Source organism: Benincasa hispida, chromosome 10 (genome assembly GCF_009727055.1).
Source record: "Benincasa hispida cultivar B227 chromosome 10, ASM972705v1, whole genome shotgun sequence".
Taxonomy (NCBI): domain Eukaryota; kingdom Viridiplantae; phylum Streptophyta; class Magnoliopsida; order Cucurbitales; family Cucurbitaceae; genus Benincasa; species Benincasa hispida.
The window spans coordinates 28,978,125-28,997,424 of NC_052358.1; the positions used below are offsets into that span (position 1 = coordinate 28,978,125).

General features: G+C 36.3%; 1 protein-coding gene across 12 annotated transcripts in view; it reads left to right on the forward strand.

The window, feature by feature from the left end:
* The window catches only part of LOC120088380, a 32,324-nt gene that overhangs the window by 363 nt on the left and 12,661 nt on the right, over window positions 1-19,300 (forward strand). For 7 of the 12 annotated variants that reach the window (XR_005484904.1, XR_005484906.1, XR_005484905.1 and 4 more), the window contains exons 2-7: window positions 288-368; window positions 1,271-1,399; window positions 1,511-1,573; window positions 2,449-2,566; window positions 3,369-3,622; window positions 3,718-3,786. Coding sequence is in view for 3 of the 12 variants with exons in the window: in XM_039045624.1 (XP_038901552.1) it covers window positions 288-368; window positions 1,271-1,399; window positions 1,511-1,573; window positions 2,449-2,566; window positions 3,369-3,622; window positions 3,718-3,783 (711 nt within the window). In the remaining 9 variants the exon portion in view is untranslated. Of the gene's footprint in view, window positions 1-287; window positions 369-1,270; window positions 1,400-1,510; window positions 1,574-2,441; window positions 2,567-3,368; window positions 4,009-16,138; window positions 16,173-19,300 lie in introns of those variants that run through there. The other 5 variants (XM_039045624.1, XR_005484911.1, XM_039045623.1 and 2 more) reach the window with 5 other exon arrangements.

The window sequence follows — 19,300 nt, forward strand, 5'->3', positions numbered from 1 at the left end:
TTTTTTTTTTTTTTTTTTTTTTTTTTTTTTTTGTTAAGGGTTGCTTCTCTTTTGTTCTTCTTTTCGTTTGTGACGAAATATGTTTTGGAAATGAATTGGGTTGTTCGTAAATGCTCATTTTAGGCTTCAAATTGTGGTGAATTGTTGCACTTTTCTGCTTGAATGTCTGTTTGTTAAGGGTATGTGCTTGTGATATGACATGTTTGTTTTTGGAGGTTTTGCTTGTCAGTTGATTGAGAAGAAGAGAGAAGAACAGGTTATTGACTGTGAGTTTGATTCTGCTGTAGGAAAATGGTATCCTTCCGGAATATCAACTGGCCCCTGAGGGTGTTGAACAGGCGCAGTTGGCTGGAGAACAGTTCTTAAAGGTGTTCTATTTTAGTCCTTAATCCATGTTTCTTCTGGCTGTGCTTGTGTAGTAGTAATCTTTAGATTGTGCAAATGACTGATTATACAAAGTTGGGTTTGTGTAACTTGTATTTGCAAAGGTAGAGAATGAAGCCATTCACTTTTTGGATGTTAATTGATGCCTCGTTCACTAAGCTGAGCTTGATTCACTTTAAGTTAATATGTTGTACGAAGAGTTAGTGTAACCTTGGTTGCCATGAGAAAATTCAAGTAACAAATATGGTTATGGGTTTCCAATTCGAGACTACACAAATCTAATTCATGAGCCTTGATTTCTCTTCCCTAAAGTAAAAAGGAGATTGTTTTTCTTCTGAAACTCTTCTCGAGTTTGTGAATATTCATGTCAATATGTCTGGTAATATTACGTTTTACAGATCATTCAACCACAGTTTTTAGAAACAATCTTAAAACAAAAACAAGAAACTGCTGTCAACAGTGAGGCTTCACTGAGTTTTTGCTGCTGAGCTTAGACAAGAAAAAGAGTTAGATTGTCTAACCATTTCAGGGAATTAAAGGAAATTTTTATATGCAGAAGAATTGAAATGCATTGGTTTAATTTGTTTTATATATCTTTAAATAACTGCAACAGATTAGTTTATTGTTCTTTACGGGAAGTATACATATTCATACCACAGAAAGTAGACTAAAAAACCATTCTGGAAAAGCCAATTCATCCGATCCCACCAAAACTTATCCGACCATTTGATGATGTGACTTGTTTATACTTTATGAACTATCATCTGGATCAATGTGGATCGGCAATCTTAGTATCTTAGTCAATCTCGATCGATCATTTTTTCCATTCCTAGTCAGTCTTGATAAGGAAAATAGTGGATGCATCAGAGCTATATTGCAATTGCAGGAGTTGAAGGAAAATTCTACGTCGCTAGAAAATGTTCGGATTTGCTATTCACCATTCTCTAGAACAATTCATACAGCTAAAGTTGCTGCATCTGTATTGAATCTTTCATTTGAAGGCCCCCAGTGTAAGGTAAAATAACTGTTCTATTTCATTTGTATTTCTGTAAATAGTATTGTGTAGGTCACATTTCTGAATCAATATCTTCTTCTTCTGATCATAAGACAAAACTCTGGTTTGCAGATGATGGAGGATCTCAGGGAACGCTCCTTTGGCCCTTCATTTGAGCTCTTGTCTCATGACAAAGTAAGATAACCATTATTTGTTCTGATTTGATTGTGGTTTTTTCTTACGTGAAAAGCCACATCTTTAAGTTCATCTTTGCTTTTTACCCTCCACGAGCAAGGGGAAACAAAGTTTAAATACAAGTTTTGTCCTTTTTGTGTTTAATAAATCTCTGAACTTTAAAAAATATCTAATAGGTTCCTAACTTTCAATTTTGTATCTAATAGGATCTTAAACTTTAAAAAGTATCTAATAGGTTCCTAACTTTCAATTTTGTGTCATCCTGCGAGTTTTCTTGACATCCAAATGTTGTAGGGCTAGATGAGTTGTACTGTGAGATTAGGTGACATGTACGTAAGTTGGCCCGAACATCCACAGATATTAAAATAACGTTTTCTAAAAGAAAAAATTAACAAATTTATTGTACATAAAACAAAATTTTATGTCAACAATTTTGTATCCAATAGGATTGTGATTTTTTTCTTAGAAGAAACATTTCATTGAATGAATGAATTGGTTTGTGAATTTAGAAAATGTCGAATAGCGCAAAGATTTGTTGAATATAGAGTTGAAAGTTTAAGGACTTATTAGATACCAATCAAAAGTTTAAAAATATATTATACTTTTTAAAGTTCATAAACCTATTCGATACAAAACTGAAAGTTCAAAGATGTATTAGAAAATTTAAAGTCCTATATGACACAAACCTGAAAATTCATGATCTAAACTTGTAATTTAACCCAAAATAATATTAATAATAATAAAATAAAGGAAACTTGAACCTTCAATGAATAGAGAAAGTTACCAAACACTTTTTAATGGTTGTGTTGTGTTTCAAGTTAGTGATAAAACATTGGTGTTGATTTGTTGTTGGTTCATCTCTAAAAAGTATGCAGAAATTTGGGCTCTTGATGAGGAAGATCCATTCAAGCGGCCTGAAGGTGGAGAAAGCGTTGAAGATGTTGCTTCAAGGCTTGCCAAAGCAATTCTTCAAATTGAGTCCCTATTTCAAGGGTATTCCTTTTTGTCTTTTTGTCTTTTTTTTTTTTTAATTTTTTATTTTATCCCAAAATATTAAAATCCTAAGAATTTTCTGTCAATCAAATGTGGAGCTAGATAGGTTAGTAGATGGTGTGATAGCATGATTTGCATCTTTACTAAGTACAATGGTTGAATTTATAGCGAAATTCAAAAAACAAACATAAGTTTTAAAAGCTATTTTTTTTAGTTTTCAAATTTTGTTTGGTTTTTTAAACTATTGGTAAAAAATAGATAACAAATGAAAAAATTTGAATGTGGAAGCAAAATTGTTACTAAACGGAGTCTTAATATTTTCCATGAAAATAAATGTTCAACTTCTCATGATCACGTTTATTGTACTAAAGAATGGTAAAGGGAGCTTTAGGATAATGGGTTTAAAACATGGTGCACCCGACCTACTATAGGTTAATATTCAACCTTGTTCAAGTATTATTCTATAAAATTAGTTGAACCGTATATAAATTGTCTCTCATTTTGTCTTAATATCAATATATATATATATATATATACTAAAAGAATTTTCGAATCATGTTTTAGACTTTAAAAATGTCTGAGATTTCGTAGACTTTTGATATTGTGTTCAATAAGTTTTCGATCAATTAGAAAAAAAAAAATCATTCAATTTTGTGTCCAATAAGTAAAAGATTAAAAGTTTATTATATATTATTAATTTGACAGACATTTGTAACTGCCAAATAGCCTTTATAATAGAATTAAATCCATCGTAATTTGGAAGGCAAAAGTTTTGAATTTAATAATAACTGATGTTTTGCAGGTGTGCGATCTTGGTGGTCAGCCATGGGGATCCCCTTCAGATTTTTCAGGCGGTCGTCGGATCAGCCGCCAAGCAAGAAGATGGATCGACTTCTAATGATTTGGAATCAACATTACAAGCCTTCATTACCAAAGCTATTCTCTCGAAGCATCGGAAATTTGCACTCCTCACCGGAGAGCTTCGATCTGTCGTTTGAATTCCAGTATCTTGTTGCCGGACTTATTGAAGAAGATTATTTCAACAATTTTCCTCTGGTAATTATATTAGTATAATTTTTCAATATCTACATAAGTCAACTTTTAGGTTTAAACTTGGAAAGGTTAAATTCAACTCTGAAGTTGGTCTAAAGTCAAGTTCCAGCAAAGAGAACCCGACCGCCATAGCTGATGGAAGAAATACTAAGTGCTCCTTTTAAGAGGTAACAAATGGTACTGATTTCTCTTTGCACTGCTCTCCCCTATCCCTTGTACACAAGCCTATAGTCCTGATAGCATAAAATTTAATCTTATGTCACACAACGCATGGATTATTATATGCCTGCGCTATAAACTTGGCAACATATAATGATGCGATGATTCTAAATAAGCACATGGACAGTGATGAATGATGAAAATGGAATGTGGATGATGTGTTATGCTTATTCAGACTTTATGCGATACTACTTCTAGATGTATGCGTTATTAAGGGAATGTTTGTAGTATGATATGCGTTGTCACAAGTTTCTTTGCGCTGAAACCAAGTATAATTTCAACGCAAGTTTCTCGGAGTGATCCGAGGTCGAACACAGGGATTTCTTAGTTAATGCGTTACGTTCGTGATATATGCGATCGGGAGTTTTTCATTTAATAAAAGATTGGTTTATACAGGTATTTAAAGTTGTGGTAAAGTAAAGTTGCGATAATAAAATAAAGTGCGATAAAAGTAAACCTAAACTATTATGATACAAGATATAGGATACTGATACATGATACTGAGTTTGAGACTGACTGTGAAGATTATACAAAGGGTCGTGTTATGCGGTGGCAAGTCTTTATTTATGAAACGGAAATAGAAAAGATAACTAGTATAAACATCACAAGTTATTAATTGTGTTAAAGACATAACTACGGTTTTGTTTTCCCTTGACGTACACCTCTCGGTAATCGATCGTATTCTCACATCTCTGTGGTGAAACCGGGATGAACGTAATGAACGAAAGGTTGCTTCCATCTTTGGAAGTACTTCTCGCTTTAGTTAACGCATTCTTCCAACCTTCTCTCGACAGGAGGAATGACATCTTCACTTCTGCTCTCACAGGTGAAGATGTCGTCTAGCATGCTTTAGCTAAACATGTTTATTTCCTTAACACAGATTAATTTACTTGTTAGATTCATGCTAATTACCAAGGGATTAAGAAAACATCATGGAGAAAGTGATTAATGGAGGAACAGAAATAGACAGAAAGATGAAAATGAAAATGATCATGACATTCAATACTAATATTTAGCGTCTGATATATGATGTGAATGATAGATTAAGAAGATGAATACAATTGATGATAAAGAGATAGAAAAAAATACAGAAGAGTGCCAACGTCTTGACATAGATCTGGACAGTGGATTTGCTTGCTGGCATATGGAATGGATGAAGAGAAGAACTTCCCTCTCAGGCTTGCTCGTTCGGTAGAAGTGACCTTGGTACAAAGCTTCAACGGTGGGGATTGAAAGGATTTGCCCTGAGACTCACCTCTCGGCCTTGTCTCTTAAATCTTCCTGGATCTTCTCTGATCAGGCTCTTCAGACCAATCTCTCTTTCAATATACAAATATCAAAATATGCCCGTATCAAGTATATCTTCCAATAGAATTCCAAAGGCTATTTATAGGCTCAACTTTGACTCTCTGCAGTGTGGACCCCACTTTATTGTTATGGCAATTTTGGAAATGGTGGAGTGAATATTCCTTTTGTTATGTAATCAATCCCGTCAGAAATGCACAACGGTCAGTTGTACACGTGTCAGGATCCTCCGCAATTGCGTTGCTCTTTTGCATCTTCATTAGTTTGTCTGCATGCGGTGTTGTTTTTTATTACCGCATGCGGTTGAAGCTGTGTTAATTGCTTAGCTCTTGATCGATTGTCGCATGCGCCGCCACTGCATTGATCGTCTATTCATTCCTGAATGATGGGCGCAATGCGACGTAGATGTGTTGTTCTTTTTATCTTGAGCCATGAACGCATGCGGTGACTTGATTTCCTGCAAAGCAGACTTGAAATATCATTTTCTACCATCGCAATGGTGTCAATGGGTGTATTGACGATAATTTATAATTCTTGCATTTCTTAGCTAATTTCTCTATAATTGATGCAACTTTCATTTCTTTTAGCCACAATATCTAAATAAAACAGTATAAATAACTTATATTTCTACAAGTTATCAAGTCCCTTGTCTGGTAGGTCTGAACAGAGACAAGCTTGGAAAGGAGGTAAGGAGCATATGTTGGGAAGACATTTTGATTGTCACAAAACGCAACTTCCATGATGATGGGAACATGATTCTTGAAGTTATTTAGGCAGAAACTCAACGATCCTTTATCATCAACCCATTTCACCTAGACAAAGCTCTTCTGAAATGTCTAGACTCCTCTCATTGAACAAAGGATAGGTGACTTTTGGCCCAATTACACTAAAAAATGGAGAGATAGGATCGACTAAAACATGGAAGAGTATTTATAGTACCGTCGTACGGGGTTTGGATTAAGTTTTGGAATCTCCCTATGCATTTATAGAGTGGGAGGTTATTTAAGGCGATCGAGGACCTCTTTGGTGGCTTTGTTAACTATGCTGATGAGAACTCCAGCCTCATTGAATGCTTGGAAGTGACTATTAAAGTGAAATGAAATTACTGTGGTTTTATTACGACGGAGTTCGAACTTATTGATGGGTCTGATAAATTTCTTGTGCAGATGACGACCTTTCAAGATGCCAATCTTTTAATAAATAGGGGTGTTGGAATCCATGGTCCTTTCTCATCAAAGCAGGTTGTGAGGTTCTATAGGGGTCCCAGTGGTATGGATCAAAATCCAATCGACGTTTGGCGCGTGGAGAACTCTAACATTCGCCTGTCAATCTATGCATCTCTGTCACAGATGACTAGTAGTATGACGAAGCAGAAAAGCCTTAAACCTCTCGAAGGTAAGTCAGTTTCACGTAAGGGAAATTCAGATCTGTTGAAGGAGATGAACTCGGACCTAGGCCCTATTTCTTAGTTGACGGAAGTGGATAAGAAAGGGACAGTGGTCTTACTTTACTCTGACCATGAGCATTAGTTGATAGCTTTACTTAGTAGTTGAGAGAAGGAAGCATTAGCAAATAGTAACAAGAGACCCCAAGGGACTGAAGGTTCTTCTTGTTAGTACTCTCTTGTAATGTTAGGGGTCTTAACGTTCACCCCAAAAGAGCCTTGGTGAAAGATCTAGATGTGGTGATTCTTCAAGAATCAAAGCTTAGTGAAGTTAATAGACAGATGGTGAAGTCTCTCTGGAGTAGCTGCTATATAGGTTGGGTGGCCCTCGACGCTGTTGAACTTTTAAGTCGAATTTCGATTATGTGGAAAGAAATAAACGTTAATGGTCGGTGCGGTTCAAGGTTAGTTCTATTGGATTTTGTGTCCTAAAACTCGTAGTTTATAAATTAATAAACATATCCTATTTTGTTTTTCGATAAAGTTGTTATTGAAATTGTAATCTTGAATTCGATAAACTAAGATCCTGAGGCTATTTAATGTAGTTTGAACTTTATGTAGTGACATAAATGTGGATCAAGTTCAAATACATAGTCAAAATGGTCTATAGTATATGAATAAGGTTGGGCGCCTTATTCTGGGGACACTATGGATGTGGCCCACTTTGTAGTTAGTACAAACGATGTGATCCTAAATCGTTCATATAGAGATATGTGAGTGGGAGCATCCTATGCAATGAGTTTGCATACGACTAAACCATGAAATAGTCACTTTTTATGTTCTAAATTTCATTTTATGTATAAAACTGACTATTTCGTTAATTGATGACCTAGGTAACTTAATTTTAATCCTGAGCTAACTATAAACTCCTGTTCACTCGGAATTATCCTTAGATCTGCATAGGTGAGGGCAACTCATCATTGCTGGCCCAATAAGCCTCCCATTTTAGGATAGCTGGGAACATAGGGTGCAAGATGGAATTCACTTTTACCCGTTATAGGGATAGTAGATAGGTTGTTCCTTTTAGTACTGAATCCAGGTCTTGAACAAGGGGCCTCACCCTCTCCTTGGTCCGAGAAGGGTTCGGTTTATAGGTTGGACCTTAAACCAAGTGTTCATTAGAGGATCAATGGAACTTAAGGAACAAGATGTAGTCTTGGGGGTAAAACAATTTTTATAACCCAGCCGACATTACAAACAACCTATGAAAGATTAGCTTACTAATCATGGTTATATCAAATGGACATAAATATATCTATAGTGAGGGGAGTGCAACTAGGGGACTATAATGGAATGACCCTTAGTTAACGAATGTTGATTAGCTCCGACTAAAGAGTTTAGCTAGCTAATCTCGGATCATTGGAGCCCATGATCTATAGGTCCATTAGGTTCCCCTACTAGCTCATATGGAATAAACTTAGAACAGTATGATAGAATAATTCGAATTGTTCGAATTATGTGAAGAGAGAGAAACCGACAAGTATATGTGATATAGTGGTCGGATTTTTCAGTTTAGAGATATAGCTTTAATATTTAAATGTGATTTAAATATCAAGAATATGAATACGTTCATATTCGGTCAAAGATGTAAAAAGTCAAAGAGTTGACTTTTGACTTTGAAAAGTCAAAATTTGACCGACCTTATATTCAAATGTGATTAAAATTTTGAGAAAATAAATGTGGATTCATGCTCGGGAGGTCAAAATTAGTCAACACGGAAAAAATCATAAAAGTCAAAATGATGACTTTTTGGTCAAAGTTTGACTTTGACCAAATGACTATTTTGCCCTTTGACTAATGTTAGTGGGAAAATCCAAACTTTTGTTAGATAATTTCACTAACAAAATAGTGGGCTAGGTGTTGGCCTATAGTGGAGACATTAAGCCCACTTAGATAGTGGATTCTAGGTGTTAGATTTTTATGGATTTGTTTCATGCAAATGTTGCATGGTTTTTTCTATAAAACGGGATTTCAATTATGGATTAAAGACTTTTTCCATTTTTTGCAAAAAGTTAGTTTTCAAAATTGGGCTGAAAAATTAAAAACTCAACCCAAAAAATCTCCATCTTTTTCCATCTCTTTCTCTGTCTCGGTTTTCTTCATTCATTGGGTCTCACAACTCGGTTCTAAGTCTAGAGGATAGTAGGTCAACTCTAGTGGTAGTCCGAAAGAGTTCGGGTCGAGATTCAGCAAGGAAAAGCGGTTTTCGGGAGCTTCAAAAGTAAGTTAATATACTGTTTTTCCTTCAAATTGCATGCTAATTTCCTTTTAATTAAAAGCAATTAGAATGTAATTAGGTCCTTTTTCCGCTACATATGTCTCGTGTTCCATCATGTGGTATCAGAGTATGCTTTAATTACGCTCAATTGCTTTTGGTAGGTGTTTTTTTCTTTTCTATTCAAGTGTTGAATGAAATATGGACTAAAGTGGATTTATTATGATTTTGACATTGTTTTTCTTTAAATTTCTAGTGGAAATTTGTAATTGATCACATGTTTATGAGCATTAATGTGTGTGAAAGGGTTTGTAAATTTGTTGGAGTCATTAGAGTTGAAATTAGGTTGTCATTTCTTGATTCCGGGAGAGAGGACAGCAAACAAAATTGAAGGTTTTTTGCTTACAGACCCGAATTTGCTATCAGACACCCGAGAGAAGTCTCCCAGACCCGACCCGACCTGGTTCGCCGCCCGGTTCTCGCACGCTCTGCCCTGCCTGAATCGACTAGCGGCCTAACTGCCTGGCTCCGCTTTGTGCGATCCGTTGCAGCCCGTCCTCCGCCTGCATTCTGGCGCTGTGCGCTCTGCAACTTCAGAGACGGAGGCACGCTTCTGAAGCTCACATCGCGTGCGCGTTTGCCTCGCGAACCCGCGCACCCGTGCGCCAACCCGTCTCCCAACCCACGCACCCATGCCTCCGTTGACAGTTAGCAAGTAGTCAACGTTGACTAAACGGTCTGGACTGGTCTGTTATTGACCGTCAACTGGTTTTTAATGTTTTTTTTGGCCGAGTTCGAGGTGGTTTTCTGAGTGGTTCCAAGATGTTCAAAGTGGTTTGAAGCCATTCCGGTTTAGCTAGTTGCTATTTTATGTAATAAATTAGTATTTGTTTGTTTTTAATAGCCAAAATGGGCTCCACTTTAAATGTTTGTTTACCTATATGCAATGTGATGTATAATGTGTTTGATTATGTAGTTGCATATAGTATGCCATATAGTTTTAAAAAACCCACCATAGGAAAAGCCATTGACATGCTATTTTTTATATTCTTATAAGTGTTATAAAAATATATACATGCATTGCTTTAGTTTTTAAGATATAAGAATTATATTCAAACAGTTTGATTGCGAAGAAGCATGTTTAATAAAATGATCATGGCTCCTAGGGTTATAATTTATTTTATAATTGTTATAAAATAACCTAGACTTCTAAAATCTATAACAAAGATAAGATGCATGCTCACTTAGGGTTAACCATCGAGCAATCCCATTTTTCATAGAAAAATAGGTCGATATCATGTAAAACCGTAGTTACAAGAAAACTCACTCAGTAAGATCTTGGCAAAAAGTCAGATAAGATGACTAAGGTTGAAGGTTTTTTAGTTGACAGTTCACGGAACACCTACTACCTGGAGATCGAGCCAACGTCTGAGTTAAGTTAAACTGGTTTTATGAGCATGCGTGAGCATTGTGAGGTAATAAAATTTGTTTATCACCTAGACATCATAGGTTAAAAATCCAATATAAAAGTTATACTCGGATGAATCACCTAGACTTAAGATATGTTTAGTTAGCTGAAATGTTCGCTAAGTATTTTTTACCCTAACCATCTAGAACACTTCAGCTGGAGAGAAGTAATGTACTTTTTGCTCTAGCGTCCCTAAGAGTTCACATCGTGAGATTCATGCTTGGCTTTGGGTCGTCCTGGGAGCGGACTCCATTCGGAGAGTGTTTGCATGAGTCAATACCAAGGTGAATAGGGGAAGTTGTTCATAGTAAGTGGGAGAAGGAAGTGTGTCAACACATCCTATGGTCTCTTCCATTAGGTTACACCATGAGATTCCTATAATGCGCCTGCATGTCTGCCCTGGAGCGACCTTACCAATCGGAGGGCTGTATTATAAGATTCGGAACTCCGCGAACCTTAGAAATTGATAGGGTCTCTCAGGTCCGTTTTCATTCTTGTCTAAAACTTCGGGAGTATAATGATTCCAATCTTTGAGGTCTGAAGATGGAGGGTCACACTTTCGAGAATTACTAAGTGTTAGTAAATTCTTGACCAAAGTATCGATAACTAAGTTACTATAGGAATAAGAGTTATTTTGGTGATAGTAGCTAGTCAAGATAGTCTTGGTTCAACGGAGGAATAGTCGATCACCTCTCGGTGAAGATTATTCTTAACCGTTGAAATATCATTGCAAAATATAATAATGAATGGTACATTATTAGATTTTTTGCTAAACTTGATTGGATTTAAAAGATTAATATTTTTTACTAAAAAGGATATGTTTTTCTTTTCAGCATGACTAACTCTTTAGATCAACTCTTAGCTTCCGAGAAACTAAACGGCGATAATTACTCAACATGGAAAAACAATCTGAATTCAACACTAGTAATAGATGACTTGAGATTTTTCTTAACTGAGGAATGTCCTCAGACCCCTGCCTCGAAAGAAGCACAAGGTAAATATGATTGATGAAACATGTTTAGCGGACTATGATACCTCAACCTGGATATTGGATTCAGGAGCCACTAAACATATTTGCTTCTCTTTTCAAGAAACTAGTTCCTGGAAAAAGCTTGAAGAAGGAGAGATCACCCTCAAGGTTAGAACAGGAGAGGTCGTCTTGGCCGAAGCAATGGGAGACTTGAAGTTGTTTTTCAACGATAGACATATCATACTTAAAGATGTTTTGTATGCTCCTAAAATGAGATGGAAGTTAATGAAGCATTCATTTTCAGAAAAGGTATTCAAATTTGTTCTGCTATACTTGAAAACAACTTAAAAGAAAATTTTTTCTTAAATACTGAGATGTTTAGAACAGTCAAAACTCAGAATAAAAGACAAAAAGTTTCTTCTAATGCCTATTTATGGCACTTAAGACTTGGTCACATAAATCTCAATAGGATTGAGAGATTGGTTAAGAATGGACTCATAAATGAGTTAGAAGACAATTCTTTACCTCCATGTGAGTCTTATCTTGAGGGGAAAATGACTAAGATATCTTTTACTAGAAAAGGTCTCAGAGCCACAATACCCTTAGAGCTCGTACATTCGGACCTTTGTGGACCGATGAATGTCAAAGCTCAAGGTGGGTATGAATATTTCATCAGTTTTATTGATGATTATTCAAGGTATGGTCATATTTACCTAATGCATCACAAGTCTGATTCTTTTGAGAAGTTCAAAGAATATAAGGCTGAGGTTGAGAATCATTAGGTAAAACAATTAAGACACTACGATCAGATCGAGGTGGGGAGCACATGGACTTAAGATTCCAGGACTATATGATAGAATACAGAATCAAGTCACAACTCTCTACCCCTAATATGCCTTAGCAGAACAGTGTATCTAAAAGAAGAAACAGAACCTTGTTGGACATGGTTCGCTCAATGATGAGCTTTGCTGAGTTACCTGATTCCTTTTAGGGACATGAATTAGAGACTGTTGTCAATATTTTAAATAACGTTCCCTCTAAAAGTGTTTCAGAAACACCTTACGAGCTATGGAAAGGGCGTAAAGGTAGTTTACATCACTTTAGGATTTGGGAATGTCGACACAGTGTTGTTGCAAAATCCTAAAAAATTGGAATGTCGTTTAAAACTATGCCTATTTGTAGGTTATCCAAAAGAAACAAAAGGTGGTCTATTTTACGATCCTCAAGAGAATAAGGTATTTGTATCGACAAATTCCACATTATTAGAGGAAGACCACATAAGAAGTCATCAATCTCGCAGTAGACTAGTATTGAATGAAATTTCCAAAGACGCTACAGATAGAACTAGTTCATCTACTAAAGTAAAAGATAAAACTAATACATCTAGTCAGTCACATCCTTCTCAAGAGTTGAGAATGCGTTGACGTAGTGGGAGGGTTGTTCATTAGCCTGACCATTACTTGAGTTTAACAGAAACACAAGTCGTCATACCTGATGACGGCATAGAGGATCCATCGACCTATAAACTAGCGATAAAAGATGTGGATCGTAATCTGTAGGTCAAAGCCATAAACCTCGAAATGGAGTCTATGTACTTCAATTCTGTCTGGGAACTTGTAGATCAACCAAATGATGTAAAACCAATTGGTTGTAAGTGGATCTATAAGAGAAAACGAGACCAAGTCGGTAAAGTACAGACTTTTAAGGCTCGACTTATGGCAAAGGGTTAATACCCAGAGAGAGGGAGTGGGCTATGAAGAAATTTTCTCTCCCGTTGCCATGCTTAATTCGATTAGAATACTCTTATCCATTGCCACCTTTTATTCCTATGAAATTTGGCAGATGGATGTCAAGACAACCTTTTTAAATGACGATCTTGAGGAGAGTATCTATATGGCTCAACCAGAGGGGTTTATTGCACAGGGTCAATAATAAAAGGTTTGTAAGCTTCAAAAATCCATTTATGGATTGAAACAAGCTTCTAGATCTTGGAATATAAGATTTGATACTGCGATTAAATCTTATGGCTTTGAATAGAATGTTAACGAGCCTTGTGTTTACAAAAAGATCATCAATTTTACTATAGTGTTCTTAGTATTATATGTTGACGATATTCTACTCATTGGGAATGAAGTAGGTTACCTAACTGACATAAAAAAATGGCTAGCAACGCAGTTCCAAATGAAAGATTTGAGAAATGTGCAGTATGTTCTTGGGATTCAAATTATTCGAAACCGCAAGAACAGAACACTAGCCATGTCTTAAGCAACTTATATAGACAAAATGTTGTCTAGGTATAAGATGCAGAATTCCAAAAGAGATCTGTTACCTTACAGACATGGAATTCATTTCTCAAAGGATCAATGTCCTAAGACACCTCAAGAGGTTGAGGATATGAGACGCATTCCCTATGCTTCTGTAGTAGGGAGCCTGATGTATGCAATGTTATGTACTAGAACTGACATATGCTATGCAGTAGGGATAGTCAGTAGGTATCAATCCAATCCTATATATGATCATTGGACTACCGCTAAGAATATCCTCGAGTATCTTAGGAGAACGAGGAACTACATGCTCGTGTATGGTCTAAGGATTTGATACTTACTGGATACACTGACTCTGATTTTCAAACTGATAAAGATGCTAGAAAGTCTACATTTGGATTAGTGTTCACCCTTAACGGAGGAGCAGTAGTGTGGAGAAGTGTAAAACAAACCTGTATAGCTTACTCCACAATGGAGGCTGAATACGTAGCTGCTTGCGAAGCAGCAAAGGAAGTTGTATGGTTGAGAAAATTCTTGACAGATTTGGAAGTCGTTCCAAATATGCATCTGCCCATCACCTTATATTGTGATAATAGTGGTGCAGTTGCAAATTCAAGAGAACCAAGAAGCCACAAGCGCGACAAGAATATTGAGCGCAAATACCATATGATCCGGGACATTGTACATCGTGGAGACGTTGTAGTGACCTAGATATCTTCTAAGCAAAATATTATTGATCCTTTTACAAAGACCCTCACGGCTAAAGTGTTTGAAGGTCACCTATAGAGTCTAGGTCTACGAAGTTAGTAATCTAGGACAAGTGGGAGAACTTTTGGGTATATGCCCTAGTTTATTGTACTCATATGTTTCTCACTTAAATTCAACATTGTGATACTCCACTAGGAGTTTTAGTCCAAGTGGGAGTTTGTTGGATTTTGTGTCCTAAAACTCGTAGTTCGTAAATTAATAAACATATTTTGTTTTGTTTTTCGATAAAGTTGTTATTGAAATTGTAATCTTGAATCCAATAAACTAAGGTCCTGAGGCTATTTAATGTAGTTTGAACTTTATGTAGTGACATAAATGTGGATCAAGTTCACATATATAGTCAAAATGGTCTATAGTATATAAATAAGTTTGGGTGCCTTATTCTGGGGACATTATAGATGCGGCCCACTTTGTAGATAGTACAAACGATGTGATCCTAAATCGTTCATATAGAGATATGTGAGTGGGGGCATCCTATGCAATGAGTTTGCATAAGACTAAACCATGAAATAGTCACTTTTTACGTTCTAAATGTTCTTTTATGTATAAAACTGACTATTTCATTAATTGATGACCTAGGTAACTTAATCTTAATCCTGAGCTACCTATGAACTCCTGTTCACTCGGAATTATCCTTAGATCTGTATAGGTGAGGGCAGCTTATCATCGCTGGCCCAGTAAGCATCCCATTTCAGGAGTAAGATCAGGTGGATAGCTGGGAACATAGGGTGCAAGATGGAATTCACTCCTACCATTATAGGGATAGTACATAGGTTGTTCTCTTTAGTACTGAATCCAGGTCTTGAACAAGTGGCCCCACCCTCTCCTTGGTCCGAGTGGGGTTCGGTTTATAGGTTGGACCTTAAACCAGTTGTTCATTAGAGGATTAGTGGAACTTAATGAACAAGATGTAGACTTAGAGGTAAAAAGGTTTATATGACCCAACCGAGATTATGAACAACTGTGAAGGATTAGCTTACTAATCATGGTTATATCAAATGGACACAAATATACCTACTAGTGAAGAGAGTGCAACTACGGGATTATAGTGGAATGACCTGTTAGTTAACGAATGTTGATTAGCTCCGTCTAAAGAGTTTAGCTAGCTAATCTCGGATCGTTGGAGCCCATGATCTATAGGTACATTAGGTTCCCCTACTAGCTCATATGGAATAAACTTAGAATAGTATGATAGAATAATTCGAATTGTTCGAATTAGGTGAAGAGAGAGAAACCGACAAGTATATATGATATAGTGGTCGGGTTTTCAGTTTAGAGATATAGCTTTAATATTTAAATATGATTTAAATATCAAGAATATGAATACGTTCATATTCGGAAGCTTGGAAATAATGGAAATGGTCAAAGATGTAAAAAGTCAAAGAGTTGACTTTTCACTTTGAAAAGTCAAACTTTGACCGACCTTATATTCAAATGTGATTTGAATTTCGAGAAAATGAATGCAGATTCATGCTCGGGAGGTTAAAATTAGTCAACACGAAAAAAAAAAACATAAAAGTCAAAATGTTGACTTTTTGGTCAAAGTTTGACTTTGACCAAATGACTATTTGGCTATTTGACTAAAGTTAGTGGAAAAATCATAACTTTTGTTGGATAATTCCACTAACAAAATAGTGGGCTAGGTGTTGGCTTATAGTGTTGACATTAAGCCCACTTAGATAGTAGATTCTAGGTGTTGGATTTTTATGGATTTATTTCATGCAAATGTTGCAAGGTTTTTTCTATGAAAGCCCACTTAAAAACTTTTGCCATTTTTTGCAAATAGTTAGTTTTCAAAATTGGGCTGAAAAATTAAAAACCCAATCTAAAAAATCTCCATCTTTTTCCATCTCTTTCTCTGTCAAGGTTTTCTTCATCCATTGGGTCCCATAACCCGGTTCTGAGTCTAGAGAATAGTAGGTCAACTCTAGTGATAGTCTGGAAGAGTTCGGGTCGAGATTCAGTGAGGAAAAGCGGTTTTCGGGAGCTTCAAAGGTAAGTTAATTTACTGTTTTTCCTTCAAATTGCATACTAATTTCCTTTTAATTAAAAGAATTAGAGTGTAATTAGGTCATTTTTCCGCTGCATATGTCTCATGTTCCATCAAGTTCTCTCTCTTGATCTTGTATAGAACTAATGTTGATTTTTGTGGTTGGATCACAAGTGTGTATGGTCCTTCATCTCACTGAAATAGAGACTCCTTTTGGCACGAGTTTTCGGCTCTATTTGGGCTTTGTAATAATTGCTGGTGTATTGGAGGGGATTTTAATGTTATTAGGTGGGTTAATGAGAAAAGCTCAGAAGGGTGCCCAACTAGAAGTATAAAAACGTTAGTTCTCTCATTAAGGAGATGGATATGGTAGAAATTCCTCTTCGGAATGGGGCGTTCTTCTGGTCCAGGATGGGAAGTAGGCCAGCTGCCTCAAAAATTGATCAATTTCTTCTTTCCAAAGTTTGAGTTGATTTCTTTAGAGAGGTTAAAGCTGATAGCTCTCTCAGAGTACGTCTGATCACTTTCCTATCTTACTTATGCTAGGCTTGCAAGCCTGGGGTTCAACGCTTTTTAGATTTAAAAATGTTTGGTTAGAACACAATCTTTCCATTAGGAACTTAGAGGGCTGGTGGGCAAGTTTCAAAACAGAGTGTTGGTCGAACTATGCATTTATGGAGAAGTTGAAAGAGTTGAATGAGGTTCTGAAAAGATGGAACAAAGAGGTTTTTGGAGATATCTTTCCTCAAAAGAAAGTCTCGCTTGAGAAAATCATTGCCTACGACGTGTTGGAGGATTTGGGCTTGCTTTCGGACGGTGAAGCTAAAAAATGAGATAACTACAAAGTGGCTCTTTTTGACACCATCATTAAAGAGCAGAGAGTTTGGGCTCAGAAAAGTAAGATTCAATGGCTTTGTGAAGGAGAGAAAAACTCTAGTTTCTTCCATAGATGGGTCTCCTCTAGAAAAAGTAAAAATCTTGTTTCTGCCTTGGAGAGTAAACACAGTCACACTCTTATTAATGAAGCAGATATTGTTGAGGAAATTCTTGATTTCTACTCGAATATTTATGGTATTAAGTCTATCCAACCTTTTACCATTGAAGCCCTTGATTGGAACCCTCTAAGGGACCTAGAAGCTGGCAAGAATGGTAACATAAGCCTCTAAGCCTCTAAGTAGAGGGCAAGAATGGGCAAGAACTATATTCTAAAAGTATACTATATCGGGCTTTCCTTATGCTTTCCAGGTACCTTTTGTTTCATGTTTCATAATTATATGACTTGATATATTAATTAAATTCAATATTTTTCTGGTATACTAAAGTGGTAATATAGGTGTGGGCATATGAAACCATATCCACAATAGTCGAGAGAGCTATAGTCCAACTTAATAACGATGCAGTTCCTAGATTCTTAATGTGATTGAGCTTTTCTTCATTACCTAGGTTATTGTAGAGAGATGTCTTCAACTCTCTTATGGTGAGTAACATGTTAGGGTTTATACCCTAAAGCTCGTAACTTTGTAAATAAACTATTTATCATTAATAAAATAAGTTGTTATTTTATTTTGTATTAATTATTTATTTTGCATAACATTATCCAATAAACCAAAAAATCCAATATTATTGTATAAGTCTTGAACGTGTATGTAGTTGACATACAGATGGATCATGTTCAAGAAATAACTTAAAGGTTTATAGGATATGGATAAGGTTGAATGCCCTATCTTGGTGACACTATAGATATGACCCATTTTGCAATAGTTACAAATGGTTTAACCCAAACCATTTATATGAAAACATGTGAATGGAGGTATACGATACAAAAAGTTTGTATAAGATTAGACTGCCAAATATTTTACCTTCCTTTGTAAATTTGTTAATTGACGAGATTAATATTTCATAGGACAATCATGTGCATATCGATCTTAATTCCAAGTGATTTATGAATTCTTGCCTTTGAGATCAGTCATTTGATTTGCATAGGTGAGAGTGGGTCGAGTTACCAACTCAATAGGCCTACTACTTTGGGACTTGACTAAATGGTAGGGAGTTGGGAACATAACCTCACAAGACAGAATGCATTCCTTCCCATATAGGGTAAGTAGATGAGGAGTTCCCTTTAGTTTGGTCCTTGAACAAAGGGATCCTGCTCTCTCATTGGCCCAAGAGGGGGCTTAGTTTATGGTTAGATCATAAACAAATTGTTCATTAGAAGAATTAGTGAGGACTTAAGGAAAAGATGTAATTATAGCGAAAAAACGGACATTTTGACCCAACTGTAATTATGAACAACTGGTGAATGATCGACTTGCTTATATAAATTATATCCATGGACAAAAATTGTCCTACAATGCATAAGAGTTCAATTATGGGTCTGGCCAGATTTGAAATTAAGCTTGTAATGCTACAGATGATCCAAAATGCCGGCTAATTCGAAGGAATGCAAGGTGAAGTCCCACACACACATCTCACAGTTCTGTTGAGATGTGCAATACATTCTCAATACCAGGCGTAATTCCAGAAGGAATTCAACACTATTTATTTCCATACACACTTCGAGACGAGGCCAAGAAGTGGGCCTATTAGCTAGTCATTGCGATCAAAATGCTGTGTAGGCCAATACACTAACGCAAGTCACTGCGATCAGTTGCATCCATTGCAATGATGCCCATTCAGTTAATGTCTGCTCAACTACCCAGCAATCGTATTCTTCATTCACAACAACCTATTCAGTAATACGTATAACCCCAGCTGGAGAAACCACCCCAACTTTGGATGGGGAGGTAACACAGATCAGGCAAGACAAAAGAATTTGCATCAGAACCACCAGGGACATAAAGGGAACCTTCTGGGATTCCATCAAGTGCCGTAGAGCCACCAACACCATCAAAACAGACAATCGTACAATTATAGCCAACCATCCAGCTCAAACACTTTAACTTCTCTAGAATCTTTATTGAAAGAGTATATTAAAAAAATGGCGCATTAATTCAATCATAAGCTTCATCAATTAGAAGTCTAGAAGTGCAAGTAGGACA